Source organism: Drosophila arizonae, chromosome 2 (genome assembly GCF_054131065.1).
Source record: "Drosophila arizonae isolate 15081-1271.41 chromosome 2, UAZ_ARI_1.0, whole genome shotgun sequence".
Classification (NCBI taxonomy): Eukaryota; Metazoa; Arthropoda; class Insecta; order Diptera; family Drosophilidae; genus Drosophila; species Drosophila arizonae.
This window is the reverse complement of record NC_142922.1, coordinates 33,786,058-33,811,902: the sequence shown is the minus strand read 5'-3', so window position 1 is coordinate 33,811,902 and position 25,845 is coordinate 33,786,058. Positions and strand designations below refer to the sequence as shown.

The 25,845-nt window shown below is 37.5% G+C and overlaps 1 protein-coding gene across 7 annotated transcripts in view; it reads left to right on the top strand.

The window, feature by feature from the left end:
* The window catches only part of FoxP (forkhead box transcription factor P), a 192,996-nt gene that overhangs the window by 139,316 nt on the left and 27,835 nt on the right, over nt 1-25,845 (top strand). For 3 of the 7 annotated variants that reach the window (XM_089461911.1, XM_089461910.1, XM_089461909.1), the window contains exon 8: nt 2,467-3,151. The exons of 1 other annotated variant lie outside the window; for it this stretch is intronic. In XM_089461911.1, the coding sequence (XP_089318037.1) occupies nt 2,467-2,946 (480 nt within the window). In that variant the 3' untranslated portion in view covers nt 2,947-3,151. Of the gene's footprint in view, nt 1-2,466; nt 3,152-3,177; nt 4,153-25,845 lie in introns of those variants that run through there. 3 more of the 7 variants (XR_016268517.1, XM_089461913.1, XM_089461914.1) reach the window with 3 other exon arrangements.

Below are 25,845 nucleotides of genomic sequence, written 5' to 3'. Positions count from 1 at the left end.
ATTTTCCGATATGCCATAAATCATGTTAGTTGAAGAGCTAGAAAGCTGAAATTTAGTATGTACGTCCGCGTCGACCACCCTAGATCACGAGCTATAGCGGATATATCTCCGCCCATTAAGGGGGTGGCAAATCGGATAAAACTGTAACTTCAAAAGTTTTACAGCTAGATCGCTGAAATTTCGCTCGTCAGCTAATGTTATGATTCTATAAAGTCTAAAGACAAAATTATAAGTCTACGCTCATTAGGGGCGTGGCAAATCGGACCTGAAGATGTAGTGATTTTTTAAATTCTGCTATATTTTGGACACTATTGATGCAAGAGACCTCAAATTTTGTATATATACTCGGGTTAATCACCCAAGACCAAAAAGTTTTGTCCTATATATGTCCGCCAACAGGGGGCGTGGCAAACCGCAAAAGCTGATATCTCCTAAAGTATAATAGCTAGAAGCTTCAAATTTAGATAGTTAAGTTACCAGTAACCTCCTCGATGACCCAAAAATAATTTGTACACCTCTTTAGGTGCGTGGCATATCGAAAAATACCCTATAATTTTCACATTTTTCGAGGGTAAGTATTCAAACTTTGCAGTTAGGGTACCGTTATTACATACTAAGAACTGACCAAAAATGAGGTGTATTTTCTACAGTATTAAAGCTAAATTTAGCTGCTAAATTGTTGATGGGATGTGAATGAGTATTCCGCAGTCGGTAACGCCCGACTGCAACGTTCTTACTTGTTTTTTTGTTTTTGTATAGTGTTTTTTTATAAAATAGGTATTTTATTGGGAAGGTGCGAGCTTGAATGAATGGCACTTAATACTCTTCTTTTACTTAGTCGAATAATTTTATAAGTTTAAATTTGTTTCTTCTTAAATAGCCCTCAAATACATATAAGCAAATACATACATAGTATATGTATATTTGTAAGTCTCCACGCATTGCATCAAGCATTCCAGCCTTATACACGCGCTCATTTGTATGTGTGTATGTACATATGTACACATAAATGCGTACTGTAGCATATTCTAAGAATCTCGCGGCGATTGATTGTCCTTCCGTGCTGTTAATGCCTATTAAGCCCATTTATGTGTTCAAATACGTAATTAGATGGCTGACGCATATAAATGCCGCACATAAATGCCGATTGCCACGCCCCTAGTGGCCGTAGACTTTCATTTTTGGCCAGTTATTTGAACGAGCAAACGGTAACTTAATTGCAAAATTTTAATTCTTACGCTCAAAAAATGTGAAAATTACAGGGTATTTTTCGATATGCCACGCCCCTAATAAGGCGTAAAAATAATTTTTGGGGCGTCGATAGAGGAGGCTACCAGTAACTTAACTGTCCAAATTTGAAGCTTCTAGCTCTTAAACTGTAGGAGATATAAACTTTTGCGGTTTGCCACGCCCCAATGGGCGGACATATATCTACCATAGCTCGTTGGACTTGGGTGATCAACCCGATAGTGTCAAAAATATAGCCGAATTCGAAAAATCACTATATATTCAGGTCCGATTTGCCACGCCCCTAGTAGGCGTAGATATATAATTTTTTCACCCATCTTTATAGAATTAAAACATCAGCTTACGTTAATTTCAGCATTCTAGGTTTTTAACTTTATTAGATACAGTTTTGTCCGATTTGCCACGCCCCCAATGGGCGGGGATATATCCTCCATAGCTCGTGATCTTCGGTGGTCGACGCGGACCTACATACCAAATTTCAGTTTTCTAGCTCTTCAATAAACATGGTTTCTGGTATATCGGAAAATGCATTTTCCGATTTGCACGCTCCTATTGGGCGGATCGGGAAAATTTTAACACTTTATAAATCGGAGATATACACGAGTATGTGTTCCAAATTTCAAGTCTCTAGCTTCAATAGCGCCGAAATAGATTGCGTTCATACGGACAGACGGACGGACAGCAAGACGGACATTGCACAAAACCAATATACTCTTTCACTTCGTGAATGAGTCTAAAAACTGTACAAAAGGCTTTACACTGCGTGTCCGGTCTATGAGCTCTATGGTCAGTGAAATTACTTTATCATTAATATTTTATTTATTTATCCTATGCGACTTAATACAACCTTTATTTGATTGGCTATGGATTAATTAATTAATTACAAAATTAGGAATACAACTCAGCTGAGGGGAGTTAATATATCCTTATTTTAACGTTGGAATACAGTCGGAGAGTTCGTTTTTACTTAGCTTACTCATTGCGACACTTACTTACATGGCTTCTTGTCCAAACGATTCAGTTAAAAAGTATGTGAATGCTTGTCTTATGCTTTAATAAATTCAACCTATTTATCCTATTGCAAAATACTATAGCTATGGAGAAAAATATAAACATTTTATTCCATAATTAATGAATGTACCAATACTTTATTCATTTCAAATTAATATCTTCTTATATTTGTTAATTTTACAATAATATAATTGCATGGAACTATAGAATGCTATTCGAACGAATTTGTCACTACATAAATGTTTTGTACGTTACGAAGATGACTTCGGCTCTTTTTGGATGGTTGATGATAATGAGTTCATTAAAAGACGCCATTTATCTCGGGGTAGGCCCCGCAAATATGAACCTTCATCCTCACCAAATTCAAATCAATCAGACTGCGCTAATAATAAAGACTCTTGTGATAATTGCTATCAATCTTGCAATAATACAGTTATTGAGTCAGAAAACAAAATAGAAAATAATGAAATAACTCAAAAAACATGCTTTAACTTATGTAGTCGCCACCATAGTAAAAGACAAAATCAAAATATTGATGAAAGTTCATATAGGAGTGACTACTTGAGCAAAGTTTCGAAAACAATTGCGAATTCGGAAGCAATGGTTTCGATAACTAATGAATTTGTTAATATCGATGAAGAGCCAGGAACAATGTTTCAAAAAAGTACGAATCATTATTATCATTAGGCAAAATATTTATGAAAAGATTTTGAAAAACGCATTGCTGTTTATATACATACATACATATATGTTTTGGGGTTCGGCACAATTTGATATATGATATATATGCTAAAACTATAAATATCATAAATTAATAAAATAGTTGTATATTGTTTCCTTTACATAACATATGTATTTCATTGGGGGTTCGATAACATTACCTTAAATAGATAATATTTTCCAACCTTAATCTTACAGGAATTGGTTTTCTTGAATTACTTGAATACTTTAATGGGTTCAAGGTACCCCCTACCCAGGCGCCCCCGACAAGGTCGAAAGATGAATCATGATTTGAATCGACAGCCAGATTCGTCCGATAATCCAGTCGTGTTATTGACGCTCGACCGCACGAGGGGATGCAAAATTTCATATCAATAACTATTTCCAGCCAAAAATCATACTATATTGCAGATAAGCAAAGAATATAATCAACATGATTCCAATGCTATGAAATATAATAATAATAATAATAATAATAATAAAAAGAAATCTTCCAGATAGATTATTATCTAGATTATCAATATCTAGATTCGATAGATGCAATCATAAATAATCTTAGGCCAAATCACTAACCAGAGAACACATAGACCGGACACGTCCGGACACACAGAAGGAGGCGTGGCAGACCCCATAAAGTATATATTCTTGATCAGGGCGACGAGCTGAGTCGATTTACCTCTGTCCGCCCGTCTGTCCGTATGTTTGCACGCTTCGATCTTAGAAGATATAAGAGCTCGAGACTTGAAATTTTTATACCCTGAACCCATTGAAAATGGGAAATCAGTTTTTGTTGATTTAGCTCTGTTCGTCTGTCCGTCCGCCCGTCTGTCCGTATGTTTGCACGCGTCGATCTTAGAAGATATAAGAGCTCGAGACTTCAATTTTTTTTTTTAAATGACCGTATATACAGCGCGGACGTCGAGTTTGCTTTTAAAATTCGATAAATCATCCCGTTATGTTTTTCTCGAGACTGCTCGACTACGAGATCCCCTGAACCCTTGGAGCAATAGATATTTCAATAACTTTTCGCGTCTTTCAGCTTACACAAGAAACACGCACACACACGCCCACGTACGCACACACAGGCATACATACACACACACGCATACAGACACACATGCACACACACACGCATACACACACAAACGCATACACACACACACATACACACACACATACACAAACACATACACACACATACACAAACATTTACATACATATACACACACAAGCATAAACACGCATGGGCGGCAGTGAGCGCTTTGCCTCAAATGAACAATTATTTTATAAACATTTGCTGTCATAGGCAGTCATTCATAGTTCTCAGCTAGTTTTTGTTCCTGCTGCATTTCTTTCATTTGGCATTTATATTTTGGCAAAAAAGCGGCTTTTGCTTTTTTAATATCATTAATAAGTTGAATCAATATTAGTCTTATTTAGTTTCGCCTTAAAAAAAATCTAAATTACTATTTCTTGGTTATAGTTGCCTTTTTCATTGAGCCAAATATCACACAGGTCAGCTCATAGTCACCTGCTAAAAATTGATTTGTGCCGGTTGTGCACAAAAGTGCACATTGAGACAAAGGCACTAAGATCCGAATTGATTACTCTATAACATGCAATTGGAATTATACTTATGCGCCCTTGTGGCTGTTTTATATGTCTTTGCAAAGTTTAATTTTATTTACAAGAAATGAAATTTGACAACATTTGCTATTTATACAATAAATGAATAAAATAAGTTCAAACATCAATTGGTTTTTAAGCCAACGCATAGTAGAAGCCCTAAAAATTCATATCCTTTTTAAATTTCTCAAAAATAATGTCTGGTCATTGAATAACGATGATTTGAAAATCGGCTACCACAAATTGTAAGCTGAAGGCAAATGCTTTTCGAAGATAACAGCTGACTTTAACAGCTGTTAGGCTTAACAGTGGACTGTTATTCAATATTTTGAGTACAGTACCTTAAAGTTTGGAGTTTTATTAAGATGTTAACATAAAAAAATGATAAATTTTCATACTTCGCAAAAATGACTAAATACCCGAAAAACGGCAAAATTCCCCATAGTGCACAAGAAACACGCACACACACGCGCACGTACGCACACACAGGCATACATACACACACACGCATACAGACACACATGCACACACACACGCATACACACACAAACGCATACACACACACACATACACACACACATACACAAACACATACACACACATACACAAACATTTACATACATATACACACACAAGCATAAACACGCATGGGCGGCAGTGAGCGCTTACTATGAGAACTTAATTGTTTAATAACTTTTTTTGTGGACGTACGATCTTCATGAAACTTTTAGATTATGATTATAACATGGATATGCATGTAATTTCCAAAGCACAAGTCTCTAGTATTTGAAATACGCTTTTTACAAAAGTGAGGGTGAGGGGGTGAATTTAAGGGTGGGGGGTTAATTTTAACAAAAACCGAAATTGTATAAATTGCATATAAGCATACATTAAAAATTTGGAGACTCTAGCAATAAAGGTGTAGAAGATATAATTTTATAACTGGTTTTCGATAAGGTTTTTTATCGATAAAAAAAGATCGGGATGAGTTATCGAATTTTAATGATAAACTTGATATGCGCGCTGTAATTACGGACATTTTTTTATAAAATAGGTATTTTATTGGGAAGGTGCGAGCTTGAATGAATGGCACTTAATACTCTTCTTTTTCTTAGTCGAATAATTTTATAAGTTTAAATTTGTTTCTTCTTAAATAGCCCTCAAATACATATAAGCAAATACATACATAGTATATGTATATTTGTAAGTCTCCACGCATTGCATCAAGCATTCCAGCCTTATACACGCGCTCATTTGTATGTGTGTATGTACATATGTACACATAAATGCGTACTGTAGCATATTCTAAGAATCTCGCGGCGATTGATTGTCCTTCCGTGCTGTTAATGCCTATTAAGCCCATTTATGTGTTCAAATACGTAATTAGATGGCTGACGCATATATGTAAATGCCGCACATAAATGCCGATTGCCACGCCCCTAGTGGCCGTAGACTTTCATTTTTGGCCAGTTATTTGAACGAGCAAACGGTAACTTAATTGCAAAATTTTAATTCTTACGCTCAAAAAATGTGAAAATTACAGGGTATTTTTCGATATGCCACGCCCCTAATAAGGCGTAAAAATAATTTTTGGGGCGTCGATAGAGGAGGCTACCAGTAACTTAACTGTCCAAATTTGAAGCTTCTAGCTCTTAAACTGTAGGAGATATAAACTTTTGCGGTTTGCCACGCCCCAATGGGCGGACATATATCTACCATAGCTCGTTGGACTTGGGTGATCAACCCGCGTATATATATAAAATTTAGGTCTTTAGCATCAATAGTGTCAAAAATATAGCCGAATTCGAAAAATCACTATATATTCAGGTCCGATTTGCCACGCCCCATCTTTATAGAATTAAAACATCAGCTTACGTTAATTTCAGCATTCTAGGTTTTTAACTTTATTAGATACAGTTTTGTCCGATTTGCCACGCCCCCAATGGGCGGGGATATATCCTCCATAGCTCGTGATCTTCGGTGGTCGACGCGGACCTACATACCAAATTTCAGTTTTCTAGCTCTTCAATAAACATGGTTTCTGGTATATCGGAAAATGCATTTTCCGATTTGCACGCTCCTATTGGGCGGATCGGGAAAATTTTAACACTTTATAAATCGGAGATATACACGAGTATGTGTTCCAAATTTCAAGTCTCTAGCTTCAATAGCGCCGAAATAGATTGCGTTCATACGGACAGACGGACGGACAGCAAGACGGACATTGCACAAAACCAATATACTCTTTCACTTCGTGAATGAGTCTAAAAACTGTACAAAAGGCTTTACACTGCGTGTCCGGTCTATGAGCTCTATGGTCAGTGAAATTACTTTATCATTAATATTTTATTTATTTATCCTATGCGACTTAATACAACCTTTATTTGATTGGCTATGGATTAATTAATTAATTACAAAATTAGGAATACAGGCCCTCAGCTGAGTTAATATATCCTTATTTTAACGTTGGAATACAGTCGGAGAGTTCGTTTTTACTTAGCTTACTCATTGCGACACTTACTTACATGGCTTCTTGTCCAAACGATTCAGTTAAAAAGTATGTGAATGCTTGTCTTATGCTTTAATAAATTCAACCTATTTATCCTATTGCAAAATACTATAGCTATGGAGAAAAATATAAACATTTTATTCCATAATTAATGAATGTACCAATACTTTATTCATTTCAAATTAATATCTTCTTATATTTGTTAATTTTACAATAATATAATTGCATGGAACTATAGAATGCTATTCGAACGAATTTGTCACTACATAAATGTTTTGTACGTTACGAAGATGACTTCGGCTCTTTTTGGATGGTTGATGATAACGAGTTCATTAAAAGACGCCATTTATCTCGGGGTAGGCCCCGCAAATATGAACCTTCATCCTCACCAAATTCAAATCAATCAGACTGCGCTAATAATAAAGACTCTTGTGATAATTGCTATCAATCTTGCAATAATACAGTTATTGAGTCAGAAAACAAAATAGAAAATAATGAAATAACTCAAAAAACATGCTTTAACTTATGTAGTCGCCACCATAGTAAAAGACAAAATCAAAATATTGATGAAAGTTCATATAGGAGTGACTACTTGAGCAAAGTTTCGAAAACAATTGCGAATTCGGAAGCAATGGTTTCGATAACTAATGAATTTGTTAATATCGATGAAGAGCCAGGAACAATGTTTCAAAAAAGTACGAATCATTATTATCATTAGGCAAAATATTTATGAAAAGATTTTGAAAAATGCATTGCTGTTTATATACATACATACATATATGTTTTGGGGTTCGGCACAATTTGATATATGATATATATGCTAAAACTATAAATATCATAAATTAATAAAATAGTTGTATATTGTTTCCTTTACATAACATATGTATTTCATTGGGGGTTCGATAACATTACCTTAAATAGATAATATTTTCCAACCTTAATCTTACAGGAATTGGTTTTCTTGAATTACTTGAATACTTTAATGGGTTCAAGGTACCCCCTACCCAGGCGCCCCCGACAAGGTCGAAAGATGAATCATGATTTGAATCGACAGCCAGATTCGTCCGATAATCCAGTCGTGTTATTGACGCTCGACCGCACGAGGGGATGCAAAATTTCATATCAATAACTATTTCCAGCCAAAAATCATACTTTATTGCAGATAAGCAAAGAATATAATCAACATGATTCCAATGCTATGAAATATAATAATATAATAAAATATAATAATAATAAAAAGAAATCTTCCAGATAGATTATTATCTAGATTATCAATATCTAGATTCGATAGATGCAATCATAAATAATCTTAGGCCAAATCACTAACCAGAGAACACATAGACCGGACACGTCCGGACACACAGAAGGAGGCGTGGCAGACCCCATAAAGTATATATTCTTGATCAGGGCGACGAGCTGAGTCGATTTACCTCTGTCCGCCCGTCTGTCCGTATGTTTGCACGCTTCGATCTTAGAAGATATAAGAGCTCGAGACTTGAAATTTTTATACCCTGAACCCATTGAAAATGGGAAATCAGTTTTTGTTGATTTAGCTCTGTTCGTCTGTCCGTCCGCCCGTCTGTCCGTATGTTTGCACGCGTCGATCTTAGAAGATATAAGAGCTCGAGACTTCAATTTTTTTTTAAAATGACCGTATATACAGCGCGGACGTCGAGTTTGCTTTTAAAATTCGATAAATCATCCCGTTATGTTTTTCTCGAGACTGCTCGACTACGAGATCCCCTGAACCCTTGGAGCAATAGATATTTCAATAACTTTTCGCGTCTTTCAGCTTACACAAGAAACACGCACACACACGCCCACGTACGGACACACAGGCATACATACACACACACGCATACAGACACACATGCACACACACACGCATACACACACAAACGCATACACACACACACATACACACACACATACACAAACACATACACACACATACACAAACATTTACATACATATACACACACAAGCATAAACACGCATGGGCGGCAGTGAGCGCTTTGCCTCAAATGAACAATTATTTTATAAACATTTGCTGTCATAGGCAGTCATTCATAGTTCTCAGCTAGTTTTTGTTCCTGCTGCATTTCTTTCATTTGGCATTTATATTTTGGCAAAAAAGCGGCTTTTGCTTTTTTAATATCATTAATAAGTTGAATCAATATTAGTCTTATTTAGTTTCGCCTTAAAAAAAATCTAAATTACTATTTCTTGGTTATAGTTGCCTTTTTCATTGAGCCAAATATCACACAGGTCAGCTCATAGTCACCTGCTAAAAATTGATTTGTGCCGGTTGTGCACAAAAGTGCACATTGAGACAAAGGCACTAAGATCCCAATTGATTACTCTATAACATGCAATTGGAATTATACTTATGCGCCCTTGTGGCTGTTTTATATGTCTTTGCAAAGTTTAATTTTATTTACAAGAAATGAAATTTGACAACATTTGCTATTTATACAATAAATGAATAAAATAAGTTCAAACATCAATTGGTTTTTAAGCCAACGCATAGTAGAAGCCCTAAAAATTCATATCCTTTTTAAATTTCTCAAAAATAATGTCTGGTCATTGAATAACGATGATTTGAAAATCGGCTACCACAAATTGTAAGCTGAAGGCAAATGCTTTTCGAAGATAACAGCTGACTTTAACAGCTGTTAGGCTTAACAGTGGACTGTTATTCAATATTTTGAGTACAGTACCTTAAAGTTTGGAGTTTTATTAAGATGTTAACATAAAAAAATGATAAATTTTCATACTTCGCAAAAATGACTAAATACCCGAAAAACGGCAAAATTCCCCATACACAAGAAACACGCACACACACGCGCACGTACGCACACACAGGCATACATACACACACACGCATACAGACACACATGCACACACACACGCATACACACACAAACGCATACACACACACACATACACACACACATACACAAACACATACACACACATACACAAACATTTACATACATATACACACACAAGCATAAACACGCATGGGCGGCAGTGAGCGCTTACTATGAGAACTTAATTGTTTAATAACTTTTTTTGTGGACGTACGATCTTCATGAAACTTTTAGATTATGATTATAACATGGATATGCATGTAATTTCCAAAGCACAAGTCTCTAGTATTTGAAATACGCTTTTTACAAAAGTGAGGGTGAGGGGGTGAATTTAAGGGTGGGGGGTTAATTTTAACAAAAACCGAAATTGTATAAATTGCATATAAGCATACATTAAAAATTTGGAGACTCTAGCAATAAAGGTGTAGAAGATATAATTTTATAACTGGTTTTCGATAAGGTTTTTTATCGATAAAAAAAGATCGGGATGAGTTATCGAATTTTAATGATAAACTTGATATGCGCGCTGTAATTACGGACATTTTTTTATAAAATAGGTATTTTATTGGGAAGGTGCGAGCTTGAATGAATGGCACTTAATACTCTTCTTTTTCTTAGTCGAATAATTTTATAAGTTTAAATTTGTTTCTTCTTAAATAGCCCTCAAATACATATAAGCAAATACATACATAGTATATGTATATTTGTAAGTCTCCACGCATTGCATCAAGCATTCCAGCCTTATACACGCGCTCATTTGTATGTGTGTATGTACATATGTACACATAAATGCGTACTGTAGCATATTCTAAGAATCTCGCGGCGATTGATTGTCCTTCCGTGCTGTTAATGCCTATTAAGCCCATTTATGTGTTCAAATACGTAATTAGATGGCTGACGCATATAAATGCCGCACATAAATGCCGATTGCCACGCCCCTAGTGGCCGTAGACTTTCATTTTTGGCCAGTTATTTGAACGAGCAAACGGTAACTTAATTGCAAAATTTTAATTCTTACGCTCAAAAAATGTGAAAATTACAGGGTATTTTTCGATATGCCACGCCCCTAATAAGGCGTAAAAATAATTTTTGGGGCGTCGATAGAGGAGGCTACCAGTAACTTAACTGTCCAAATTTGAAGCTTCTAGCTCTTAAACTGTAGGAGATATAAACTTTTGCGGTTTGCCACGCCCCAATGGGCGGACATATATCTACCATAGCTCGTTGGACTTGGGTGATCAACCCGCGTATATATATAAAATTTAGGTCTTTAGCATCAATAGTGTCAAAAATATAGCCGAATTCGAAAAATCACTACATATTCAGGTCCGATTTGCCACGCCCCTAGTAGGCGTAGATATATAATTTTTTCACCCATCTTTATAGAATTAAAACATCAGCTTACGTTAATTTCAGCATTCTAGGTTTTTAACTTTATTAGATACAGTTTTGTCCGATTTGCCACGCCCCCAATGGGCGGGGATATATCCTCCATAGCTCGTGATCTTCGGTGGTCGACGCGGACCTACATACCAAATTTCAGTTTTCTAGCTCTTCAATAAACATGGTTTCTGGTATATCGGAAAATGCATTTTCCGATTTGCACGCTCCTATTGGGCGGATCGGGAAAATTTTAACACTTTATAAATCGGAGATATACACGAGTATGTGTTCCAAATTTCAAGTCTCTAGCTTCAATAGCGCCGAAATAGATTGCGTTCATACGGACAGACGGACGGACAGCAAGACGGACATTGCACAAAACCAATATACTCTTTCACTTCGTGAATGAGTCTAAAAACTGTACAAAAGGCTTTACACTGCGTGTCCGGTCTATGAGCTCTATGGTCAGTGAAATTACTTTATCATTAATATTTTATTTATTTATCCTATGCGACTTAATACAACCTTTATTTGATTGGCTATGGATTAATTAATTAATTACAAAATTAGGAATACAGGCCCTCAGCTGAGTTAATATATCCTTATTTTAACGTTGGAATACAGTCGGAGAGTTCGTTTTTACTTAGCTTACTCATTGCGACACTTACTTACATGGCTTCTTGTCCAAACGATTCAGTTAAAAAGTATGTGAATGCTTGTCTTATGCTTTAATAAATTCAACCTATTTATCCTATTGCAAAATACTATAGCTATGGAGAAAAATATAAACATTTTATTCCATAATTAATGAATGTACCAATACTTTATTCATTTCAAATTAATATCTTCTTATATTTGTTAATTTTACAATAATATAATTGCATGGAACTATAGAATGCTATTCGAACGAATTTGTCACTACATAAATGTTTTGTACGTTACGAAGATGACTTCGGCTCTTTTTGGATGGTTGATGATAACGAGTTCATTAAAAGACGCCATTTATCTCGGGGTAGGCCCCGCAAATATGAACCTTCATCCTCACCAAATTCAAATCAATCAGACTGCGCTAATAATAAAGACTCTTGTGATAATTGCTATCAATCTTGCAATAATACAGTTATTGAGTCAGAAAACAAAATAGAAAATAATGAAATAACTCAAAAAACATGCTTTAACTTATGTAGTCGCCACCATAGTAAAAGACAAAATCAAAATATTGATGAAAGTTCATATAGGAGTGACTACTTGAGCAAAGTTTCGAAAACAATTGCGAATTCGGAAGCAATGGTTTCGATAACTAATGAATTTGTTAATATCGATGAAGAGCCAGGAACAATGTTTCAAAAAAGTACGAATCATTATTATCATTAGGCAAAATATTTATGAAAAGATTTTGAAAAATGCATTGCTGTTTATATACATACATACATATATGTTTTGGGGTTCGGCACAATTTGATATATGATATATATGCTAAAACTATAAATATCATAAATTAATAAAATAGTTGTATATTGTTTCCTTTACATAACATATGTATTTCATTGGGGGTTCGATAACATTACCTTAAATAGATAATATTTTCCAACCTTAATCTTACAGGAATTGGTTTTCTTGAATTACTTGAATACTTTAATGGGTTCAAGGTACCCCCTACCCAGGCGCCCCCGACAAGGTCGAAAGATGAATCATGATTTGAATCGACAGCCAGATTCGTCCGATAATCCAGTCGTGTTATTGACGCTCGACCGCACGAGGGGATGCAAAATTTCATATCAATAACTATTTCCAGCCAAAAATCATACTATATTGCAGATAAGCAAAGAATATAATCAACATGATTCCAATGCTATGAAATATAATAATATAATAAAATATAATAATAATAAAAAGAAATCTTCCAGATAGATTATTATCTAGATTATCAATATCTAGATTCGATAGATGCAATCATAAATAATCTTAGGCCAAATCACTAACCAGAGAACACATAGACCGGACACGTCCGGACACACAGAAGGAGGCGTGGCAGACCCCATAAAGTATATATTCTTGATCAGGGCGACGAGCTGAGTCGATTTACCTCTGTCCGCCCGTCTGTCCGTATGTTTGCACGCTTCGATCTTAGAAGATATAAGAGCTCGAGACTTGAAATTTTTATACCCTGAACCCATTGAAAATGGGAAATCAGTTTTTGTTGATTTAGCTCTGTTCGTCTGTCCGTCCGCCCGTCTGTCCGTATGTTTGCACGCGTCGATCTTAGAAGATATAAGAGCTCGAGACTTGAAATTTTTATACCCTGAACCCATTGAAAATGGGAAATCAGTTTTTGTTGATTTGGCCCTGTCCGTCTGTCTGTCTGTCCGTCTGTCCGTATGTTTGAACGCGTCGATTTCTGAAGATATAAGAGCTCGAGACTTCAATTTTTTTTTAAAATGACCGTATATACAGCGCGGACGTCGAGTTTGCTTTTAAAATTCGATAAATCATCCCGTTATGTTTTTCTCGAGTAAAAACATTCAAGTTCAAGTCAGATGCCAATATAGCTAATTGTGAATGATTTTTCTTTTTTTTTAATTTCTCAAATATTCAATATAATATGTAGATCATATGCTGAAAGTTTCATTAAATTCCGTTTAGTCAAAAATTAATAAAAAACAAGTAAGAAAGCTCTAGTCGAGACTGCTCGACTACGAGATCCCCTGAACCCTTGGAGCAATAGATATTTCAATAACTTTTCGCGTCTTTCAGCTTACACAAGAAACACGCACACACACACGCACGTACGCACACACAGGCATACATACACACACACGCATACAGACACACATGCACACACACACGCATACACACAGACATATACACACACACATACACAAACACATACACACACATACACAAACATTTACATACATATACACACACAAGCATAAACACGCATGGGCGGCAGTGAGCGCTTACTATGAGAACTTAATTGTTTAATAACTTTTTTTGTGGACGTACGATCTTCATGAAACTTTTAGATTATGATTAAACCATGGATATGCATGTAATTGCCAAAGCACAAGTCTCTAGTATTTGAAATACGCGTTTTACAAAAGTGATGGTGAGGGGGTGAATTTAAGGGTGGGGGGGGGTTAATTTTAACAAAAACCGAAATTGTATAAATTGCATATAAGCATACATTAAAAATTTGGAGACTCTAGCAATAAAGGTGTAGAAGATATAATTTTATTACTGGTTTTCGATAAGGTTTTTTATCGATAAAAAAAGATCGGGATGAGTTATCGATTTTTAATGATAAACTTGATATGCGCGCTGTAATTACGGACATTTTAAAAAAATTTTGAAGTCTCTAGCTCTTAAATCTTCTGAAATCGACACGTTCATACATACGGACAGACGGACAGACAGGCGGACAGGGCCAAATCAACTCAGCTCGTCACCCTGATCAAGAATATATATACTTTGTGGGGTCTGCCACGCCTCCTTCTCCCTGTTACATACATTTCAACAAAACCATTATACCCTGATTTCCAATTGAAAATGGGTTCAGGGTATAATAATCAAATATTTGTCCAATTAACAAACGCACGTGTAGCAGCTACAACAGCATCGTATGCGTGTGCCCACATACATTCAAACTTCTTCTAGAAACATTCGTTGAATCACATTAGCTGTTAGTTTCGTTTAGTTTTGGTAGATGGCGCAGCAGCAGTGAATCTATTTGAGTTTTGCCAGCGCCACTAGCAGAAGGGAGGTGGCGTTGTGTGTTAGCTGCATGACGCTCGATCGAGAAGTCGCGGTTCGAATCCCGATCGATGCAACTGATGTTAATTTTTTTTTTTGTTTCAAAATATTTTTATATTTTCATAAATGAGTTTTCTATTTAATTTATATTTTTAAATGCACCGAAATTGAAATTTTAACCATACTTTATGTGCGTTTTTAATAGTTTGGTTATTCTAGCAGATTCTTAGAATCACATCAGCAGTTAGTTTCGTTTAGTTTTGGTAGATGGCGCTGCAGCAGTGAATCTATTTGAGTTTTGCTAGCGCCACTACCAGGAGTGTGTTAGATGCATGACGCTCGACCGAGAAGTTGCGGTTCGAATCCCGATCGATGCAACTGAGGTTAACTGTTTTAAGTGTTACAAAAAAATTTTATATTTTATTAAATGAGTTTGGTATTTTATTATACCCTGAACCCATTTTCAATGGGAAATCAGGGTATAATGGTTTTGTTGAAATGTATGTAACAGGCAGAAGGAGGCGTGGCAGACCCCACAAAGTATATATATTCTTGATCAGGGCGACGAGCTGAGTTGATTTGGCCCTGTCCGTCTGTCTGTCCGTCTGTCCGTCTGTCCGTCCGTCCGTCTGTCCGTCTGTCCGTCTGTCCGTCTGTCCGTATGTATGAACGCGTCGATTTCAGAAGATATAAGAGCTAGAGACTTCAAATTTTTTTTAAAATGTCCGTAATTACAGCGCGCATATCAAGTTTATCATTAAAATTCGATAACTCATCCCGATCTTTTTTTATCGATAAAAAACCTTATCGAAAACCAGTTATAAAATTATATCTTCTACACCTTTATTGCTAGAGTCTCCAAATTTTTAATGTATGCTTATATGCAATTTATACAATTTCGGTTTTTGTTAAAATTAACCCCCCACCTCTAAATTCACCCCCTCACCCTCACTTTTGTAAGAAGCGTATTTCAAATACTAGAGACTTGTGCTTTGGCAATTACATGCATATTCATGTTATAATCATAATCTGAAAGTTTCATGAAGATCGTACGTCCATAAAAAAAGTTATTAAACAATTAAGTTCTCATAGTAAGCGCATACTGCAGCCCATGCGTGTTTATGCGTGGGTGCTTGTGTGTGTATGTGTTTGTGTATGTGAGTGTGTGTATGTGAGTGTGTGTATGTGTTTGTGTCTGTATGCGTGTGTGTGTATGTATGCCTGTGTGTGCGTACGTGCATGTGTGTGTGTGTGTGCGTGTTTCTTGTGTAAGCTGAAAGACGCGAAAAATTATTGAAATATCTATTGCTCCGAGGGTTCAGGGGATCTCGTAGTCGAGCAGTCTCGACTAGAGCTTTCTTACTTGTTTATATTTTTAATACATCGAAATTAAAATTTCAGCCATACTAAATGGGCATTTTTATACCCTGAACCCATTTTCAATGGGAAATCAGGGTATAATGGTTTTGTTGAAATGTATGTAACAGGGAGAAGGAGGCGTGGCAGACCCCACAAAGTATATATATTCTTGATCAGGGTGACGAGCTGAGTTGATTTGGCCCTGTCCGTCTGTCTGTCCGTCTGTCCGTCTGTCCGTCTGTCCGTATGTATGAACGCGTCGATTTCAGAAGATATAAGAGCTAGAGACTTCAAATTTTTTTTCAAATGTCCGTAATTACAGCGCGCATATCAAGTTTATCATTAAAAATCGATAACTCATTCCGATCTTTTTTTATCGATAAAAAACCTTATCGAAAACCAGTTATAAAATTATATCTTCTACACCTTTATTGCTAGAGTCTCCAAATTTTTAATGTATGCTTATATGCAATTTATACAATTTCGGTTTTTATTAAAATTTACCCCCCACCCTTAAATTCACCCCCTCATCCTCACTTTTGTAAAAAGCGTATTTCAAATACTAGAGACTTGTGCTTTGGCAATTACATGCATATCCATGTTATAATCATAATCTGAAAGTTTCGTGAGGATCGTACGTCCACAAAAAAAGTTATTAAGCAATTAAGTTGTCATAGTAAGCGCTCACTGCCGCCCATGCGTGTTTATGCTTGTGTGTGTATATGTATGTATGTGTGTGTGTATGTGTATGTGTATGCGTTTGTGTGTGTATGCGTGTGTGTGTGTGTGTATGTGTGTCTGTATGCGTGTGTGTGTATGTATGCCTGTGTGTGCGTACGTGCGTGTGTGTGTGTGTGTGCGTGTTTCTTGTGTAAGCTGAAAGACGCGAAAAGTTATTGAAATATCTATTGCTCCAAGGGTTCAGGGGATCTCGTAGTCGAGCAGACTCGACTAGAGCTTTCTTACTTGTTATTTGTTGGGTTCAGGGTAGTATCTAGTCGAGCACTCTCGACTAGAGTTTTATTACTTGTTTTAACTGTTGTTGATCGAAACGACGCGGTGGTGCTGTAGGCTGAAGCGCCGGCGATCTTTATTTAATATATTTTGACATGAACATGCTATTCGGCTTGGGTGCGAACTCGTTTTTGTAAATTGCAATTTTTTTTTGTTATTTTAGCTTTTTTATATTTTATTAATTTTATAAAAATGTTTCCTTCCGTGCTATCAATGCCTATTAAGCCTATTAAGCCTATTTATGTGTATAAATACATAAAAAGATGGCTGACGCATATAAATGCCGCAATATAGGCACTATAAATGCCGATTGCCACGCCCCTAGTGGCCGTAGACTCCTCATTTTTGGCCAGTTCTTTGAACGAGCAACCGGTAACCTAAATGCAAAATTTGAATTCTTATGCTCAAAAAATGTGAAAAATATAGGGTGTTTTTCGATATGCCACGCCCCTAAAGAGGCGTAAAAACTATTTTTGGGGCGCCGATAGAGGAGGCTACCAGTAACTAAACTATCCATTTGAAGCTTCTAGCCCTTAAACTGTAGGAGATATAAACTTTTGCGGCTGCCACGCCCCCTATGGTCGGACATATATCTACCATAGCTCGTTGGACGTGGTGGTCAACCCGCGTATATATACCAAATTTCAGGTCTCTAGCATCAATAGTGTCAAAAATATAGCCGAATTCGAAAAATCACTATATCTTCAGGTCCGATTTGCTTATTCTGCTTATTGCCTAACTTACTCTCTACCAAAATATGACTTCATAACTCAACTCAGTACCTATGAACAAAAAATATAACTCGACGACTTCAATTGCGTCACTTTCAAATATAAGAAAACATAGTTCAATCGTTTCCGCTTATTTACTACAAACTAAAATATAATTCCGAATCCAAACTCCTCTCTACTGTAACCGAAATACTGCTTCACTTCAGATTATTCAACTTATTCACTACTTTAAAAAAATATGATTCAAAATTCAACCTCCTCTCTAAGGTGGGCAAATAGGCCACCTTGCAGCGGACCAGGCCGAGGGGATCGTAAAAACGAGCAATAGACGAGACAACAGAGCGCCTGGAGAGCTTAGAGGCTGAATTCAGGGCTAGATATGAAAAAAATTGATCAGATGCTGGATCCCATGCAAGGCTAAGTGCCTTTGTAATGTCGCAGCCATTATTGAACCTAATGAGCGATTCCTTGTCGCAGTCTGTTACGCCGTCCAGTACCATGTGATGGCTTGAACACCACTTTCTCAATTTAAACTTCTTACATGCCAAGATTCCAACTGTCTCTTGCATAATAAGTCTTGCTTCTTCGACTAAATTTCCTCCACGCGACTGGGAATGCGTTCTTTTCATCTACGGCAAGCTGATGCATGGCGCGCACAGACAAAATGACGCTGGTTTTGTTCCGTATGTTACCGTATCAAGCCTGAAAACTTCCAACTCATCATCTGGCGAACTCCTCCATAAAATGCATTGCAGATATCTGTCCGGCTCAGGTACCTTCACGCAACGATACATTTTGCAAATATCGCCGGTGAGTGCAACTGGATAAGATCGGAAGCGCGATAATATGTCGACCAAATCCGGCTGAATGACGGGACCTGACATTAGAATGTCATTCAACAGTTGTGGTAAATGCTGATCCGTCAAAGACGACGCGAAGCTTGGTGGTTGTGCTGTCTTCCTTCAGAACGGAGTGATGAGGAAGAAAATATCTGCGTAGATGAAATGAATTTAGAGGAACGCGTGACATGTGTTCAAGATACTCTTTCAGAAATGCTGAGTATTGAGACTTTATATGCGGCAAACGACTAAATTTGTTCTCCAAATTGAGAAACCGATGTCGCGCTTGCTCATAAGAATCTCCAAGAAGCTCGCAACTAAGCTAAACAGACTAGCCAATCGATTCTAATGCCTCGCAAAATGCGCTCCGCAGTCTGAGTCTTCCTTGCTGATTATACCCTGAACCCATTTTCAATGGGAAATCAGGGTATAATGGTTTTGTTGAAATGTATGTAACAGGCAAAAGGAGGCGTGGCAGACCCCACAAAGTATATATATTCTTGATCAGGGCGACGAGCTGAGTTGATTTGGCCCTGTCAGTCTGTCTGTCCGTATGTATGAACGTGTCGATTTCAGAAGATTTAAGAGCTAGAGACTTCAAAATTTTTTTAAAATGTCCGTAATTACAGCGCGCATATCAAGTTTATCATTAAAAATCGATAACTCATCCCGATCTTTTTTTATCGATAAAAAACCTTATCGAAAACTAGTTATAAAATTATATCTTCTACACCTTTATTGCTAGAGTCTCCAAATTTTTAATGTATGCTTATATGCAATTTATACAATTTCGGTTTTTGTTAAAATTTACCCCCCACCTCTAAATTCACCCCCTCACCCTCACTTTTGTAAAAAGCGTATTTCAAATACTAGAGACTTGTGCTTTGGCAATTACATGCATATTCATGTTATAATCATAATCTGAAGATCGTACGTCCATAAAAAAAGTTATTAAACAATTAAATTCTCATAGTAAGCGCATACTGCAGCCCATGCGTGTTTATGCGTGGGTACTTGTGTGTGTATGTGTTTGTGTATGTGTGTGTGTATGTGTGTGTGTGTATGTGTGTCTGTATGCCTGTGTGTGCGTACGTGCATGTGTGTGTGTGTGCGTGTTTCTTGTGTAACTTGAAAGACGCGAAAAATTATTGAAATATCTATTGCTCCAAGGGTTCAGGGGATCTCGTAGTCGTGCAGTCTCGACTAGAGCTCTCTTACTTGTTTTTACAATGAAATCGCTGCAGCGCTCAACTTCCCAAAAGCGACGAACGAGACTGTCCAATTTGATATCAGCACTGGATTCTATAATAGGATCCAAAGGCGCCTTTGAAGCTATTAGCACGAATTTGTGGTTGTGAGCCTCGCCACCTGATACAACCCAACCAAGACAAGTCTTCTGTTACAATTGAAGTCCAGGCATCAACTTGATTTGTACCACACAGAGCAAATCATAAAACAGGCTAGCTCCGATAAGCAGATTTACTCGTTGCGGCCTATAGAAAGCTGGATCTGCCAGTACAATATTTTGCGGTATGCTCCAATTGCTCGTATTTACATTAGAACTGGGCTGCCTGCCAGTTATATTTGTAGCTACCAGAGCCATGGCAACATTGGAGTCGCCTACGCCGCATACAGATGCAACCGATTTTGTTCTCTTAAGTTGTAGGAGATTCGCAAATCTGGCTGTAATAAGATGTAGTTGAGAGCCTGAATCTAAAAGTGCACGACAAGGAACAAGTTCGGCAAACCGATTTCTTGCCAGAACCACTGCGGTAGCTAGGAGCACAACATCGCTGTGCCGATCCTTGGATAAAAGAGTAGTGGCTGGTGCTGAGGGCTGAGGGATAATCTGTATCTTGATGTTGAAGATTGTTGATGGGGCGGCATTGCAGCCTACGATGTGTTGGAGTGGCCGACATGAAGAAGCGTATGATGCTTGACTCCACAGACCCGACAACTGCGCAAACCATATTGTCGTGACTGATGACCGCCCTTGAGACAATTTAAACATAAACCAGCCTTTCGGACTTCATTCAGGCGAAGACTAGGAGATAAGTTTGTGAATCTTGGGCATTTGTAGATTGTGTGCTCAAGATCATTACAAAAACTGCAACTGTGCGTACTGTGGACGGTTACGAGAAATGCTGATCTGCTGGTAGCAACCTTACTGCAAGAATTCATCGGCTTACTTGACGAATGACGACTAAACATGGAACTATGATGCACTTGAGCAGTACGACTTTGAACTTCGGACATTATTGTTGACTGCATGACAATTATTAAATCATCAAAGTCAGTGCGCAAATCGCTGGACACTTCAGTAAAGTCGAGCTCCTCTAGACTTTCATGGGCCTTTCTAAAGGAGTGGCTTAGCTTGTCGATATGCTGCAGTAGAACATTTAAAGTGCTGTCACTGTGATCGGCAAGAGCATCTGAATCAACCTTGGATTGTAGTTTTTTTACGCATTCAAACACCGACTGTCCCTTGAGCTTATAAAACCGCACGCGATCTTCGTGAGCAACTGGACTAGCATCTAAATTCGCTATGACGAGTACAGCACAAGAGTAACACGATAGAGCTAAAAGTTGTTGGTGCGAGCGCGATTACAAGAGTAAAGTAAATGTATGCTCTAGCGCAGACACAAAACTTGGAATAAGTCTTATTTGTGGAGCGTAGCACTTGCAACTTTAATAAACTGTCACATAATCATATTATGGTACTCAAATAATGCGCGCGTATGAATTGTTGCACACCGGTACGACTATTATAGACGCGCTCGTATCGCAGCCGAGGCGAATGAGTGCAATGGCAACGAAGAATAACGGCAAGCATGTAATTACACTGTGCTTATGCAAACTTAATCACTTATCGATTGAAGCTATAGAACACACAGTCACTAACCATAGACAGAGTTCAGAAGTTTTCACATGGGCATTACTTTTGTGTGCCAGTGTATTGCAGACCGAACGAAAGAGTGTGGCCACGTTATCGTTATCGTTATTTAGTTTCCCAGATTCGGATAAACCAAAAGAAAAACAAGTAAGAAAGCCCTAGTCGAGACTGCTCGACTACGAGATCCCCTGAACCCTTGGAGCAATAGATATTTCAATAATTTTTCGCGTCTTTCAGCTTACACAAGAAACACGCACACACACACACACACACACACACACACGCACGTACGCACACACAGGTATACATACACACACACGCATACAGACACACATACACACACGCATACACACACACACATACACACACATACACAAACACATACACACACATACACAAACATTTACATACATATACACACACAAGCATAAACACCGCATGGACGTCAGTGAGCGCTTACTATGAGAACTTAATTGCTTAATAACTTTTTTTGTGGACGTACGATCTTCATGAAACTTTTAGATTATGATTATAACATGGATATGCATGTAATTGCCAAAGCACAAGTCTCTAGTATTTGAAATACGCTTTTTACAAAAGTGAGGGTGAGGGGGTGAATTTAGAGGTGGGGGGTAAATTTTTACAAAAACCGAAATTGTATAAATTGCATATAAGCATACATTAAAAATTTGGACACTCTAGCAATAAAGGCGTAGAAGATATAATTTTATAACTGGTTTTCAATAAGGTTTTTTATCGATAAAATAAGATCGGGATGGGTTATTGATTTTTAATGATAAACTTGATAGGCGCGCTGTAATTACGGACATTTAAAAAAGAAATTGAAGTCTCTAGCTCTTATATCTTCTGAAATCGACGCGTTCATACATACGAACAGACGGACAGACGGACAGACAGACAGACAGACAGACGGACAGGGCCAAATCAACTCAGCTCGTCGCCCTGATCAAGAATATATATACTTTGTGGGGTCTGCCACGCCTCCTTCTCCCTGTTACATACATTTCAACAAAACCATTATACCCTGATTTCCCATTGAAAATGGGTTCAGGGTATAACAATCTCGGAATAGTTCGATTTAAATCGTTATAATCTCGCAATGAATTGTTAGTATTTGTTAAAAGTATCGTCTTGTCGAGTTCAGCTGCCAGCCACCGACTGCCCTTCGTCATGCGGCGGCTTCTCTTCCTTTTCGTTTTCCAGGTCGACGGCCGCTGGCCGCTGCCGAGACATGTTGGGAAGCAATGGCGCCAAGTTGATGGTAGGGGAGAAGAGGAAGTGCTATGCATTGACTGGTGTTAACTCCTAGAGCTGGAAAATCATCGATGTTTGTCGCCATCGATGTTTCCGATGTTTTTTGAAGAAAACATCGATGTTACATCGATGTTTTCGATGTTTGCGCGGAATATTCAAAATTGTTGCTTGGTGTGAAATTGTTTATATTCTTTCAGGATACAGAGCTTAATAAAATTAATAATAAACATTTTTGATTTATTTATAAACTTCATTTATATTCAACTTATCGTCTAATTAATAACAAAAACAGTACTTTCATTTCATTTAAAGCATTTAGGATACATAATACATAATAATTAAGTCTATTTGAGATCCATAAGTTTCATGTTTTTATTAAGGAACAATAATTTATTTACTATCCTGGATTTCAAAGAACAGCGGCGATCGGATATAATTTGCCCAGCTTTACTAAAAGTCCGTTCCGACTCGCACGATGACGCCGGAACACACAAAAATTTCCTAGCCATATTTTTCATGGCGTTTGAATCGGTGGGACAGCCCTTAAAATTATTTTTTTTAATTTTGAATTTTAGTAGTTTATCAACAAATTTCATCTTACCTTCCAATATTCCAGTGGATTGCATTCCTCTGGTGCAATAGAATTTTCCAAATGCTGCCTCAAGATGATTATGGCACTACTCTTTGAGGTCGACACTTTGCTTTGTAGCTTATTCTTCATAAACGAAAACCGTACCGGCTCTGGTGTTGTTGGAGTTGGTTGAGAAATTCGCGTTGCTTTGGACATTTCCAGCGACAGCTCATCTTCAAGGGCTTTTGAAGCCTGTTCAGCATTTGAGACAGACAAAAACCCTTCTTTTTTGAAACGAGGATCTATCATTGTTGCAATTCTCGGTATGGTGCGAGACTCATACGAGAAAAGGCGTGCAGGGAAACGTTCTTTCAAAAACTGTATAGCACTTTTAGCCTCTGGCTGATCCTTAATGTGTGAATGAAAAATATCGATAGTAGCAAGCGAACATCGATGTATTTCAAAAATACAAAAACATCGATGTATCGATAGTACAATCGATGTATTTTCCAGCTCTATTAACTCCTCCCCCCTTAAGTATCTGCGTCCTGCAGATCAGACAGCCTTCTGGGTGACCGGAGTGATGTCATTTGCCTGTGCAATACGAGGTTCCGTGTCACCGGTGCACCGGTGATCGCGGTGATTGTTGCAGGCGTTTGGCGGCGTGTGGTTCTGGCTAATACAACGTCAAGACTCGGATTTGCCCTGCGTTTAGTTCTCGTGCTTCATTTCTCATCGCCTCGATGCTCGCTACAATTTCATCCAGTATTACCATGTGGATCAGGTTGAAATATCTATCCACTCTCCATCCCTGCTCTGTGTCAACGTCGCTAGTGGTCCGCCATATTTGATATTAGGTATATTAATTAAGTTAATGGGGTGCTGGTGATATGCAGTGTGTTAGTAATACAATTTTCTTCTTAATACTAACAATTTTTACTTAAGTCTATATGGGATTGAAAAAACTAACATTGTGTAAGTTTTATTAACTTTTGTGTGTGTTTTCGTGTGAGCGTGATGATACAGGACACGAAGTCCTCCGCTTGGCATAGCAAAGGAAGTATCATTTATCAAACTTAAGACATGTGGAAAACTTTTTGCTATGAAACCCGCATCTTCACTTTTTTACGTGTGATTTATGAAGAACCTTGCCTGATCTCGTCTTTATTGTGACCTTTTTGTCCTGTTCGACTATTTCCTTACTGAATCGCTTCTTGTCTTTACTTTTAATCTGTCTATTCTTTATGAACACCTCTTGTCCCGGTTGATAAGTATCCGGTGTTGTCCTATTCTTGTTTTTGTTATCATTCGAGATCTGTTGTTTACGCTGTAACAAATATCCTTATGCTCCTTTTGTTTTAATTCTAACATCTTTTCCAAATCTAAAGTCGTACCACGGTTGAAGAAGATATCCGTGGGTTTCCTCAGTGTAACAGAGTGAATAGAATTTTTGTATCTATCGACCGAAATCGTGACAAGTTCATCGACCGTGCAGGTCGGATATTCCTGCCTGAGGCAACGGTATATTTCTAAGAATTTGGAATGAAACCTTTCAACTTGGCCGTTCACTTCACTCTTTTGTGAAGGTGCGTGGTAGACCTCAATACCCAAAGCTTTGAGAAAATTCAAAACCGTAGGGCAGAGTAAACCTCGCTCATTATCGGATACCATTGTCTTTGGCGCAGTAAAGTAATGTAAAGCCTTGATAAATTCTTCGCGCAAGTGTAGCGCTGATTTCGACTCTATTGGGAATAGTTTGGCATACTTGGAAAATTTATCAATACAACTGAGGTATTTTTTACCCTCTAGTATGAAAATATCTATGTGTAGTATTTCACATGGACGAGTCGGAATTGGTGTTGGCTGTAGAAATAGTTTATTGGGGTGCCGATCATATTTTTGGTATTTACAGATCTCACACGCGGCCGTGAAAGCCCTAATACGACTAGCCATTTTTAAAAAGTAACAGCTGTCTAGAAGTTGTAGCCTAACCTTTCTTGGGTTTCTATGAGCTCGAGAATGTTTTCGCTCAATTGTCGC